This window comes from Rhinopithecus bieti, unplaced genomic scaffold, assembly GCF_001698545.2.
Source record: "Rhinopithecus bieti isolate Rb0 unplaced genomic scaffold, ASM169854v2 scaffold_22, whole genome shotgun sequence".
Classification (NCBI taxonomy): Eukaryota; Metazoa; Chordata; class Mammalia; order Primates; family Cercopithecidae; genus Rhinopithecus; species Rhinopithecus bieti.
This window is the reverse complement of record NW_016803136.1, coordinates 1405894-1418769: the sequence shown is the minus strand read 5'-3', so window position 1 is coordinate 1418769 and position 12876 is coordinate 1405894. Positions and strand designations below refer to the sequence as shown.

Sequence of the window (12876 nt, the reverse complement as noted above, 5' to 3'; positions counted from 1 at the left end):
TAATGGGTATCAAGTGGTGTCTCATTGTGGCTTTGATTTGTATTTCATTATGATTAATGGTGTTGAGCATCTTTTCATATGCTTATTGGCCATTTGTATATCTTCTTTGGAGAAATGTCTATTCAGTCCCTTTGCCCATTTAAAAAATTGGTTATTTCAAAAATTAGCTGAGCATGGTGGCTCATACCTGCAATGGGAGATGCCGCTTGGGAGGCTGAGGCAGGAGAATCGCATGAACCCAGGAGACAGAGGTTGCAGTGAGCTGAGATCGCGCCACTGCACCCCAGCCTGGGAGACAGAGCAAGACTGCATCCAAAAAAAAATGGTGGGTGGGCGTGGTGGCTCATGCCTGTAATCCCAGCACTTTGGGAGGCCGAGGTGGGCAGATCACCAGGTCAGGAGATTGAGACCATCCTGGCTAACACGGTGAAACCCCATCTCTACTGAAAATGCAGAAAAATTAGCTAGGCACAGTGGCGGGCGCCTGTAGTCCCAGCTACTCGGGAGGCTGAAGCAGGAGAACGGCGTGAACCCAGGAGGCGGACTTGCAGTGAGAGGAGATGGCACCACTGTACTCCAGCCTGGGTGACAGAGTGAGACTCCATCTCAAAAAAAAAAAAAAGAAAGAAAAATTAGCTGGGCATGGTGTCTCACGCCTGTAGTCCCAGCTACTCGCGATGCTGAGGCAAGAGAATTGCTTGAACCTAGGAGGCGGAGCTTGCAGTGAGCGGAGATCGCGCCACTGCACTCCAGCCTGGACGACAGAGCGAGACTGTCTCAAAAAAAAAAAAAAAAAGAAAGAAAGAAAGAAAAAAAGATTCAAGACAAATGGGGAGTAGTGGGGAGGGTTGGGGGAGACGTAGATTAAGTCCCCATAAGCAGCCTGAATTCAATGGAATAGGTTGCATAGCTATCCAGAGAGCAGCTCCCAAGGCCAGGGACACTGGGTGCGAACAGGAAAGCTTTGCTACACAGTGTGCTCTCTCCTGAGGTTAGAGGAGCTGTCCCTCTTTGGGAGGATGTAGTTTGCCCTCGGCCTGAATTTCGGTAGAATCAGCAAGAATTAGCCTTGAAGTCCTATTCAGGTGGGCCCCCTTTTGCCCTGTACCCAGAATGAGCTGATGTGAGATGCTGAGAGTGGCTTCGTTGGGAAGAGAGCCCGGGCCTTTCTTCCCGTTGGCCTTCTCGGATGCTAACTGCTAGGGCAAAACATCCTGTGGGAAGAGAATCCCCTGCTTGCACTGAGAAATTCAGAAGCAGGAGGCCGGGCACAGTGGCTCACACCTGTAGTCCCAGCATTTTGGGAGGCCGAGGCGGGTGGATCACTTGAGACCAGCCTGGCCAACATGGTGAAACTCTGTCTCTACTAAAAATACAAAAATTAGCCAGGTGTGGGGGAGGGCATCTCTAATCTCAGCTATTCGGGAGGCTAAGGCAGGAGAATCGCTTGAACCAGGAAGGCGGAGGTTGCAATGAGCTCGCTCCACTGCACTCCAGCCTGGACAAGAGTGAAACCCCATCTCAAAACAAAGAAAAGAAAAGAAATTCAGAAGCAGGAATCCTGGGCCAGCTTCATCCTCAGACCGAAGAGAACTGTAGAATTCTGATTGACATCTTCCAAAAACCTACCCTCTCCAAACCAAAAGCAGTTTTTGCTGACATCTGGTCTTTCTGGGATGCTGATATTTTTATTTATAAAATGACGCTATTATCCCCAAATAGATTCTTATTTTTAACAGGCTTTCTCCCTTTGAGGCCTGCCCGAGGCTCATAACTTTGTTCTCTGGCATCTCTGTGTTACCCTGTAAAGACAGGAAGGCTCCTGGGCTCTGCCAGGAGCAGAGAGATGGGGAGGGTTGCCAGCCGGAAAGTCAGACAACTGCTTGTATTCTGCGTTACCTCCCTCCTTGCCCTCATCAGCCTCAGTCCAGGAAAGAGAAACCTTCAGTGAGCGATCATTGCCCCTGAACTAATGCCCCTGTGAGTCACACAGGAAGGGGCAGGTGAAGAAGAGGCCGATGGGGCCTCGTTCTCTGTCCCCTCCTCCTCCCCTTCCCCAGTGCATCCTCCCCACTGAGGTTTCTCTGCTTTTTATCTCAGTTGCCCAACATGTTCGGCGACCTTCGGTCCACGTTTATAGCCTTGATGATTGGGTCCTATGCTTCCTCGGCAGTCACCTTTCCAGGAATCAAGGTGAGCACGTGTAATTTGCACTGGTGTCTGTGCAGAGGCCTGCTCCAGGCTAATTCCGCCCTCTCTGAAGAGAGAGGCAATTGTGGGCACCGGGGGTGGCCCCTCTTCACCACCCCCACCCGGGCAGGATGCACCTGGGCATCACAGGAGTGAGAGCTGAAATCCGCAGGGCCTCAGGGGACAGGATTCACGCATGTGGCTGCAGGGTCTGCCGCAGGTGCCTTTGCACTTCTGGGCTGGGGCAGGGAAAGGGCAGTGGGTGAGTTTGTCTCCAGTTTTGAGTCCAGCCACCGTCTCCTTCACCTTCCTCGTCTTCCCCTGCTCCCCTGGCTCCCCTGCCCCCAGCCTGCTGTTATTGTGCCATTACTCCCCGCCAGCCAAAGCACTGCTCTTGGCCAAGTAGTTCAGCTGTTTCCCTCCTAGGCAGGATTTTGAGCCTGTGGAAGTCACACAGGGTCAGGACAAAGCAAAACACCTCACAGTCCATCAGCCCAAGTTCCCCAGACCCTGTGGCTGTGCCAGGGCCCCGTAGGGGCTTCTCCCACCTCTGGCCCTCACACTCAGTAAAAGCCCCGTTCCTCAGGGGTGTGCGTGGGAATGCTGCTGGCGAGGAGAGGGGCTCACGGTATGGGCTGGCCACCTGGGCACTGAAGTGGTGGGCGCTGGGACTCTGGGGCCAGCCATCCTATGGACTTGCAGAGATTCTCATGCCCCTGGAGCGGGGAGGATCCCGAAAGTTCCTCCTCCTCCTCCTTTTTTGGTGGAGGACAGAGTCTCGCTCTGTCGCCCAGGCTGGAGTGCAGTGGCACAATCTCGGCTCACTGCAACCTCTGCCTCCCAGGTTCAAGTGATTCTCCTGCCTCAGCCTCCCAAGGAGCTGGGACTACAGGCGCCCACCACCACACCTGGCCAATTTTTGTATTTTTAGTAGAGACGGGGTTTCGCCATGTGGGTCAGGCTGGTCTTGAACTCTTGACCTCATGATCCGCCCACCTCAGCCTTCCAAAGTGCTGGGATGACAGGCGTGAGTCACCGCGCCCGGCCTCCTTGAGCATTTCTTTGGCCTCTGCCATGTGTGCTCTCAAGGGCACTGGGGAAGCGTCAGTGGATGCTTCTGGAAGGCTCTTGCCTTCAGGGAGCCCCACCCACTAACGCCAGACAAGCTGATGGACCAGAAGCACTGTCCCCTCTGCCGGGCCGATCACTCCGAGCCTGCGAGACGTGCTGTGATTGTGGTGAGGGGGTCAGGAAGGCCTCCACGTTGGGGGGCTAATGACATGCCAGGCCCAGATAACCAGCAGGGCAGGCACGGTGGGAGGACTGGAAGGCGGGTGCCTGATGCCCCAACGCCCAGGCTGGCAGGGCTGTGCCTCCTCACACGGCTCAGCGCAGGGACAGCAGGGGCAGCCAGATGCTCCTGCCTGCTGTGGCTCTGGCCTCTCTGAGCTAACTCTGCCCCCTCCCCGACCCCACCCTGTCCCCGCGGTGCCATTAGCTCATCTATGACGCTGGCGTCTCCTTCATCATCATCCTCGTGGTCTGGGCCGGCTGTTCCGGGCTGGTTTTCCTCAACTGCTTCTTTAACTGGCCCCTGGAGCCCTTCCCGGGCCCGGAGGACATGGACTACTCGTAAGTAGAGGTGCCCCCGTCCCGCCTGCCCCCCGCCCCCCAGCCGGGATCCCGGGCAGCACCCTCAGACACTCTCCCGGGACCCCAGGGTGAAGATCAAGTTCAGCTGGCTGGGCTTTGACCACAAGATCACAGGGAAGCAGTTCTACAAGCAGGTGACCACGGTGGGCCGGCGCCTGAGCGTGGGCAGCTCCATGAGGAGTGCCAAGGAGCAGGTGGCGCTGCAGGAGGGCCACAAGCTGTGCCTGTCCACCGTCGACCTGGAGGTGAAGTGCCAGCCGGACGCCGCAGGTACCTTCCTGAGACCGCAGCCGGGCGACGGGCAGGGAGTGCTCCGTGGGTATCGGCTCACCCCGTTTCCACCTCACCCCAAAAGGGGAGGCGGCCCCGCCCGCCCTGTCCTGCAGAGGCGCTCCGGAAGGCTTGGGGGAGGGAAAGGGATTTGCCTAATTGATTTCACACACGAGGCAACCACACTGCAGCACCAACCCCGTCACCCTCAGCAGGCCCGTCCTGTCCCAAGGGGCCCCCTCCGGGCCTCCAGTGTGGAGGGACCTGCACGGCCCCCGTGGTGGGGACAGTGAGCCCAGGCCCTGAGCCCCACACCCTCTCCCCGCAGCGGCCCCCTCCTTCATGCACAGCGTGTTCAGCCCTATCCTGCTGCTCAGCCTCGTCACCATGTGCGTCACGCAGCTGCGGCTTATCTTCTACATGGGCGCCATGAACAACATCCTCAAGTTCCTGGTCAGCGGCGACCAGAAGACAGGTGGGCGCCCCGGGCAGCCTCGGTCACTGTCCCTCCCCGGCCTGAGCCCAGCCCGCTGGCCACCGGCCAGAATGTGTTCAGCTGAGCCAGGCCAGCAGGGCCACGGAAAGGCCGCATCCCAGGCACGGTCTGCCTGTCAGAGCTGTTTCATCACAGCCAGCCCAACTGGGTTTCGTGTCCCCATCAGGGTTTCCTGGTCCAGGAGGGAGGGAAGGACCAAAATAGCTGCCTGGGGGTGGGGGGTGTGTTTTCCAGTGCCTGAGGGGGAGGGTTGCCATGTGTGTCTGTAAACGAAAACAGAACAGAACCCTCCACCTGAGTGTGGCTGAAAGACGGCAGGTCAAGCCCGAAGTCCTCCCAGAAGGTGGCACGGTGGGTGCGTGGACACCCTGGACGTCGAGGTCAGGTCGTGGCTGGAGACGTTGGGGCAACGGGCCCACGCTGGACTCTGCATCCCTCACCGCGAAACAGGGCGGGGCAGAGGTTTCCTCGGGGCCTGTGGTCAGTTGAGGCTTGTCAGCTCCAGCAAACACAGCTGATAACCCACACGCCACTTTTTCAAACAGCGCAGGTCTTCAGCTGATGAGAGGTTTTGATTCTACAGAGAAAATCAGGACTTCCCCCCCAGGGCCTGAGCTGAGTCAGCCTTAGTCATCCCCAACCTCCCTGGTGTGCAACTTTTTCCGATGGTTTACGTGTTTTTATCAAGGTGAAGATCCTGTAGGTCTTGTGAAGAAGCAGTTATCAGGTTTTTAGGAGATGAGAAATCCCGCTTTAACAAAAGATAGCAAAGGGAACCAGATAAGAGCCAGTTCTACTCTGAAAATGGGAGTCTCGGCTGGGCGTGATGGCTCACGCCTGTAATCTTAGCACTTTTGGAGGCTGAGGCAAGTGGATCATGAGGTCAGGAGTTCAAGACCAGGCTGGCCAATATGGTGAAACCCCGTCTCTACTAAAAATGCAAAAATTAGCCATGCGTGGTGGTGGGCATCTGCCATCCCAGCCACTCAGGAGGCTGAGGCAGGAGAATCGCTTGAACCGGGGAGGTGGAGGCTGCAGTGAGCTGAGATCGTACCACTGCACTCCAGCTGGGCGACAGAGCGAGACTCTGTTTCAAAAAAAAAAAAAAAAAAAAAACCCGTGGAACACACTTTGGGGAACCCTGATCTATCATGTCTTTTCTTCCTTGTCTTTTGAGACAGGGTCCCTTCCTGCGTTGCTTCAGCTGGAGTGCAGTGGTGCGAACACTGCAGCCTTGACTCTTAGGGCTTCCCAGGTGCGTGCCACCGCACCCAGCTAATTTTTAAATTTTTTGCAGAGATGGCGTCTTGTTCTGTTGCCCAGGTTGGTCTTGAACTCCTGGGCTCAAGGGATCCTCCCCCAAAGTGCTGGGATTACAGGCGAAACCCCACGCCCAGCCTGACAAACACTCAGCTCTGGAGTGGTGGAAACCCGGAGTGCCGAGAGAGCCGGTCCCTGGCCCTCGAAAGGCGCCTCTCCCTGCTGCTGCAGCGTCTTTCACTCAAGCTCTCTGAGAAATCTTTTGCTGCCCAAGAGGAATTTTTCCAACTGCTTCCCATGTTCAAAAAGTCAATTTCAAGACGTAGAGGAAGTCAGGCCAGGAAGATCGGTCTGTGGCAGGTGAAGCACTGGTTTTCCCCTTCCTCCTTCTGTGACCTGTTACACCCAACACCCATAGCCCCAGCTCTGGCCGAGAGGCGGCCACAGAGCTCGAGTCACTTTCCACACACTCAGGAACTGTGCAGCTCCCCAGGAACGAGTGTGCTGTGCTGCTGAAGGACGGCTCGAACCACCAGAGCCATCCCCTCCACGTATGGCCTCATGACCACCCGCAGCAGAGGCTCCCGGGTGCTGGTTCCAAATGGAGACTCCAGGTCTTGCCTCTGAGCGGTGACTCTGCTGCCGCCCAGCGTTTGAGACCCGCCATCAAACAGGAGTGCAGATTCGGGGAAACCCTAAGTAGCCAGCATGCTGCCAGCTTGGAAAAGGCTGCTTTTTTTTTTTTTTTTTTTTAAATTTAGGGTCTTGCTTTGCCACCCAGGCTGGAGTGCAGTGGTGCCACTGATAGCTCACTGCAGCCTCCGACTCATGGGCTCGAGGGATCCGTCCCACCTCGGCCTCCTAAGTATCTGTGTGTGCCACCATGCCTGGCTAAATTTTTTTTTTTCCCATGAAGATGAGGTCTCACTATTTTGCCCAAGCTGGTCTCAAACTCCTGGGCTCAAGCAATTCTCCCACCTCAGCCTCCCAAAGTGCTGAGATTACAGGCATGAGCCACCATGCCCAGCCAAAAATACAGTTGTTTTTTTGTTTTGTTTTGTTTTTGAGACAGATTTTCAGTCTTGTCACCCAGGCTGGAGCACAGTGGTACGATCTAGGCTCACTGCAACCTCTGCCTCCTGGGTTCAAGTGATTCTCCTGCCTCAGCCTCCCAAGTGGCTGGGGTTACAGGCGTGCACCACCATGCCCAGCTAATTTTTGTGTTTTTAGTAGAGACAGGGTTTCACCATGTTGGTCAGGCTGGTCTCAAACTCCTGACCTCAAGTGATCCACCTGCCTCAGCCTCCCAAAGAGCTGGGATTACAGGCATGAGTCACCGCACCTGGCCAAAAATGCAGTCTTGAGATGGGAAAGACGTGGCCTGTGCTGTCCCCAGCAGTGCCCAGGCCCGGCCAAAGTGGGCAGTGCTGCCTCACTCTCCCACCCACCCTCAGAGTGTAGCACTTACTGGGAAGAAGCCGGCATTGAGAAACCAGAATTGAGAGGGGAAGACAGTCCAGGGCCAATAGTTCTTGGGGACTGAGGCCTGAAAATGGGAGCAGGGTACAGAGGCTGTGGCTGGTCAGATGGGTTGGGTGCCCCCTGCACCCCTACCCCCTAGTCAGGGGCCACCCATCCTACCCTCCCTTTGTACAGAGTTGACAGGTGACATGTTTTCCTGTTGTTGTCCTTGACTTGATAACAATCTAGGAGTTAAATAGATACGATCATCTGTTTACATCATCCTTTATGACAGATACTATCGTCAGATACAACTGAGAAACGAGGCCTAGAGTGATGGAGTAACCCTGAACAAGTTAAGGGTCAGAGCCAGGACTCACATACGGGTCTTAAGTCACTGGATCAGCCAAGGGCCTCTGGACATTCCACTCAGAGCAGCAGCTCAGGGGCCACCAGGCCTCTGTGGAAGGGGGGCCATGGCCCAGGGAAGGGGAGCAGACCCAGGCATGGTCCCTGCTTCTTGGAGTGGAAGGGAGACCAGCTCTGGCCATCTGGAGGAGACCCATGGTGTCAGATGCCTTGGCTGGGCGTCTGGGGCGAGTTCTTTGACCTTTCCCTCTCTCTGAGCACAACAGGAGGTGGCTGTGACACAGCCACTTCCCGCAGGCAGTGTGGTGGCAGGGACCCTGATTGCACCAGGCCTTCCGCACGCCCGCCACTTCCCCGTCACGCTACCTGCCAACGTCACAGGCCTGATTCACCAGCCTACCTGTGACTTGGCACCAGCAGACAGGAGAATGTCAGCAGGGGCCCGGGCTGGGCCCTGTCCCGAGTCCACTTCCAGAGGCCTGGCTGCAGCGCTGCCTACCCTGAGCACCCTGAGTCATGCTTGGTGGGAAACGCAGTGCGGGAAATGCAGTGCGTGCTGGGCATAGAGTGAGCCTGTCTCCTCTCTCCATCTCTCTGTAGCACTGAGATTTCTGCCACTAACCTCTCTTCTTTCTGCTTTTTCACTGTTGCTTTCTTGATGCAGTGATGGCCACAGGTAAGCAAGGGGTGGAGGTGGGGATCGTCAGGGAATCAGGGAGTGCTGTGATGTCCCTTCCTAGCCAGTCTCTGTTCAACCCAGAAGCTCCTCGCCTCAAGCTCCAAACATGCCTCCTGGCTAGAGCCGGAGGAGGGTAAAGGTGGGGTAATCAACATTCCGCATCCGTTACCCTGGAAAATCCACCATAATTTTAAGTCTTTGAATATGGAAGCTCTGACGTCAGAGCCCCGTGAGTGGTGCCTTTCTGGAAACAATCTTTTCTTTTCTCTTTTCTTTTCTTTCTTTCTTTCTCTTTTTCTTTCTTTCTTCTCTCTCTCTCTTTCCTTTCTTTTCTTTCTCTGTCTCTTTCTTTCTTTCTCTTTCTTTCTTTCTCCTTCCTTCCTTCCTTCCTTCCTTTCTTTCTTTCTCCTTCCTTCCTTCCTTCCTTCCTTTCTTTCTTTCTCCTTCCTTCCTTCCTTTCTTTCTCCTTCCTTCCTTCCTTTCTTTCTTTTTCTCCTTCCTTCCTTCCTTCCTTCCTTTCTTTCTTTCTCCTTCCTTCCTTCCTTCCTTTCTTTCTTTCTCCTTCCTTCCTTCCTTCCTTTCTTTCTTTCTTTTCTCTCTTTCTCTCTCTCTTCTCTCTCTCTTTTCTTTCTTTCTGTTTGAAGATGGAGTCTTGCTCTTTTGCCCAGGGTGGAGGCAGAGGCATGATCTGGCTCACTGGCAACCTCCACCTCCAGGTTCAAGTCATTCTCCTGCCTCAGCTCCTGAGTAGCTGGGTTACAGACAGCACCACCAATGCCCGGCTAATTTTTGGTATTTTTAGTAGAACGGGGTTTTACCATGTTGGTCAGGTTTGGTCTTGAACTCCTAACCTCGTGAATCCACCCGCCCTCTGGCTTTCCAAAGTGCTGGGAGACAGCGTGAGCCACCTGTGCCCGGCCTTTCTGGGCTATTTCTAGACGGCAGAAACGGACAGCCCATCACTTAGAAAGCCTCCGTCACAGTAGTTCCCAAAGTCTAGCGACTTCCTGGCGCTCTGGGAAGGCACCGTTGTGACACTCTGGTTTCCTTAGCTGCTGCTTAGAAACAAGCAGGGGAAAGGTGGGTGCGGTGGCTCAAAGGCCTGTAATCCCAGCACTTTGGGAGCCGAGACGGGCAGATCACGAGGTCAGGAGATCAAGTACCCATCCTGGCTAATCCACGGTGAAACCCGTCTCTACTAAAAAACTACAAAAAACTAGCCGGGCGAGGTGGGTGCACCTGTAGGGCCCAGCTACCCGGGGAGGCTGAGGCAGGAGAACGGTGTGAACCCGGGATGCGAGCTTGCGTGAGCCGAGATCCAGCCACAGCACTCCAGCCTGCGGTGACAGAGCGACGCTCCGTCTCAAAAAAAAAAAAAAAAAAAAACAAGCAGGCTCTCAAAAAAAAAAAAAAAAAAAAAACAAGCAGGATTTGGAGCTGAGGAAGAAGGTGACCTGACCCCCGTGCTCCTACGCCTCGACTGCCAGATGTTAAGGTTCCGGCTCCCCGCAAGACCCACAGTGAAGGGGGTTTCTGGGGCAGACCCCAGAAGGCCTGTGGTACCAGGCCCCTTCCCAGCCAAGTGCCCAGTCCCTGCCCCAGGGCTGTCTGCCGGGGCGCCCCATGACGCAGTGCCTTCTTCCGCAAGTTGCCTCTACCACCTCCATCTTCGGCGTTGCTCCAGCTGCTGTGCCTGCGACGGCCCCCGTCATTGGCTACATCATGATGGAGGCTGAAGGACTGTGAAGGACACTCTGAGGAATCCGAGGGAGAAAGAGCCAACCATGCGTGCAGGGCCGTGCCCCGGCTCCCAGCCGCAGCCCCTGCAGAAGACCCCAAGAACTGCATGTCAGGCACAGGGGGGGCGGGTCAGAGGGAGAGAGGATCGCTCCAGCTCCTCCGGAGTCTTCCACGAGGACTCACTCATTCAGCTCAGCATGCCGTTTAAAAACAGCTCCCCACTTTATGGAAATTCTTTGGATTCTATGGAAATATAGTTTGAGGCCAGGTGCGGTGAACTCATGCCTGTAATCCAGCACTTGTGGAAAGGCTGGCGTAGAAGCGATCACTTGAGGCCAGGAGTTCGAGGACCGCCTGGGAACATGGCCAGCCTCCCGTCTCTACACAAAATTTAAAAATTGGCCCGGCGGCGGGCCGGTGGCTCAAGCCTGTAATCCTAGCACTTTGGAGGCCGAGACGGGCGGATCCAAGGTCAGGAGATGAGACCATCCTGGGCTAACACGGTGAAACCCCGCTCTACTAAAAAATACAAAAAACTAGCCGAGCGAGGTTGGCGGCGCCTGTAGTCCCAGCTACCTGAGAAGGCTGGAGGGCGGAGAATGGCGTGAAACCCGGGACGGCGGAGCTTGCAGTGAGCTGAGATCCAGGCCACTGCACTCCAGCCTGGGTGACAGAGCCAGACCTCCGTCTCCAAAAAAAAAAAAAAAAAAATTTGGCCAGGTTGGTGGTTTATGCCTTACATACCAACCACCTTTCGGAAGGTTGAGTGAGTGAATTGCTTGAGCCCAGGAGTTAGTGACCAGCCTGACAACATGCGTGAAGCCCTGTTTCACCAAAAATATACAAAAATGAGGCCAGGTGTGGTGGGCGGCATGTGTAGTCCCAGCTACTCGGGAGGCTGATGTGAGAGGATCGGCCTGAGCCCCGGAGAGGTCGAGGCTGCAGTGAGCTGTGATCGCACCATTGCGCTCAGCCTGGGCGACAAAAGTGAGACGTGTGTCTCAAAAAAAAACTTTAAAAATCACAGCTGGGCATGTGGCATGTGCCTGTTGTCCCAGCTCTTCAGGTGGCAGGAAGGCAGCAGGACTGCTTGGAGCCCAGTTAGGTTCAGTGAGCCATGATCTGCTGCTGCAATCTCCAGTCTGGGGTGGCAAAGCAAGACCATGTCTTTTTAAAAAAGTTTAAGGAAGCACTGAGGGCCGTGCAAGGCTCACACTTTCATCCCAGCACTTTGGTGAGGCCGAGGGGGTGGATCAACCTGAGGCAGGAGTTCAAGGACCAGCCTGGCCACATGGTAAAACCCCCCGTCTCTACTAAAGATACAAAAAATTAGCCAGGTGTGTGGCGGGCCTGTAGTCCCAGCTACCTCGGAGGAGGCTGAGCAGGAGGAATTGCTTGAACCCATGGAGGCGGAGCTTGCAGTGAGCGAGTGGCGCCACCTGCACTCCAGCTCTGGTCGACAGAGCGAGACTGTCTCAAAAAGAAAAACAAAAGCGTTGAGGTAACGAGGAAGAAAAAGAGACACCAGGTGGAAAGGTGCGAACAATGAATAGCAGACCCCATTTTGCTCCTAAGACTGCCCTCCCTCCACCCCTTGGCAGTGGCTGCACCATCTTAAACCTCGTATAAGTCTGTTTACAGGCCTGAGGCACGCAACCTGGTCAGATGGTGACTTTCATTCGTTCCATTACAATCGAGAGCTCAGCAGCCCTTGTTCTCTGGCCTGCAAGGTTTATCCCAGTAGCTTGAGTAGTAAGTTGCGTAACCATATTATGTATGTGTAATAGAGTTGTTCGTGATTGCGAAGATTAAACAAGGTACTGGAGTCCTACTTTATGTAAGGGTTGGGCTCCAAGATCAGAGGATGAGTTAAACGCTGTTTTCTTTTTTTTCTTTTTTTTTTGAGACGGAGTCTCACTCTGTCGTCCAGGCTGGAGTGCAGTGGCCGGATCTCAGCTCACTGTAAGCTCCGCCTCCCGGGTTCACGCCATTCTCCTGCCTCAGCTTCTTGCGTAGCTGGGACTACAGGTACCCACCACCACGCCCGGCTAATTTTTTTTTTAATATATATTTTTAGTAGAGACGGGGTTTCACTGTGTTAGCTAGGATGGTCTCGATCTCCTGACCTTGTGATCTGCCCGCCTCAGCCTCCCAAAGTGCTGGGATTCCAGGTGTGAGCCACCGCACCCAGCCAAATGCTGTTTTCTATGGCTCACCTTAATATAATCAGCTACGGTTTATTGCATGAGACCCTCTGCTGAGCACTCCATGCACAGTATCTCAGTGAAGCCTCCCAACACCACGGCGAAGGGGGGACCAGTGTTATACCCATTTCACAGATGAAGGAGCTGAGACTAGGAGTTGCAGTAGTTTGCCTGGGGCTGCACAGTTAGGACGTGGTGGGCCTGGGGCTCCCTGCATACCTGTGAGCACCTGGGGTCTGTTCTTGGATCATCCGGGGTGTCTGCGTGGGTGTGAGGCTGGGATCGGCAATCATTCATTCACAAGAGATAATTACAGAGGGTGCTTGGCCGGGCGCGGTGGCTCACACCTGTAATCCCAGCACTTTGGGAGGCCGAGGTGGGCAGATCACAAGGTCAGGAGATCGAGACCATCCTGGCTAATACAGTGAAACCCCGTCTCTACTAAAGAATACAAAATCTAGCCGGGCGACAAGGCGGGCGCCTGTAGTCCCAGCTACTCGGGAGGCTGAGGCAGGAGAATGGCGTGAACCCAGGAGGCGGAGCTTGCAGTGAGC

At 54.9% G+C, this 12876-nt stretch overlaps 1 protein-coding gene across 1 annotated transcript in view; it reads left to right on the top strand.

The window, feature by feature from the left end:
- SLC43A2 (solute carrier family 43 member 2) overlaps positions 1-12876 on the top strand; it is a 56242-nt gene that overhangs the window by 32802 nt on the left and 10564 nt on the right. The window contains 7 exon segments of the mRNA XM_017866257.1: positions 2101-2193; positions 3689-3822; positions 3911-4113; positions 4442-4588; positions 8364-8375; positions 10027-10102; positions 10104-10166. Coding sequence (XP_017721746.1) covers positions 2101-2193; positions 3689-3822; positions 3911-4113; positions 4442-4588; positions 8364-8375; positions 10027-10102; positions 10104-10166 — 728 coding nt within the window.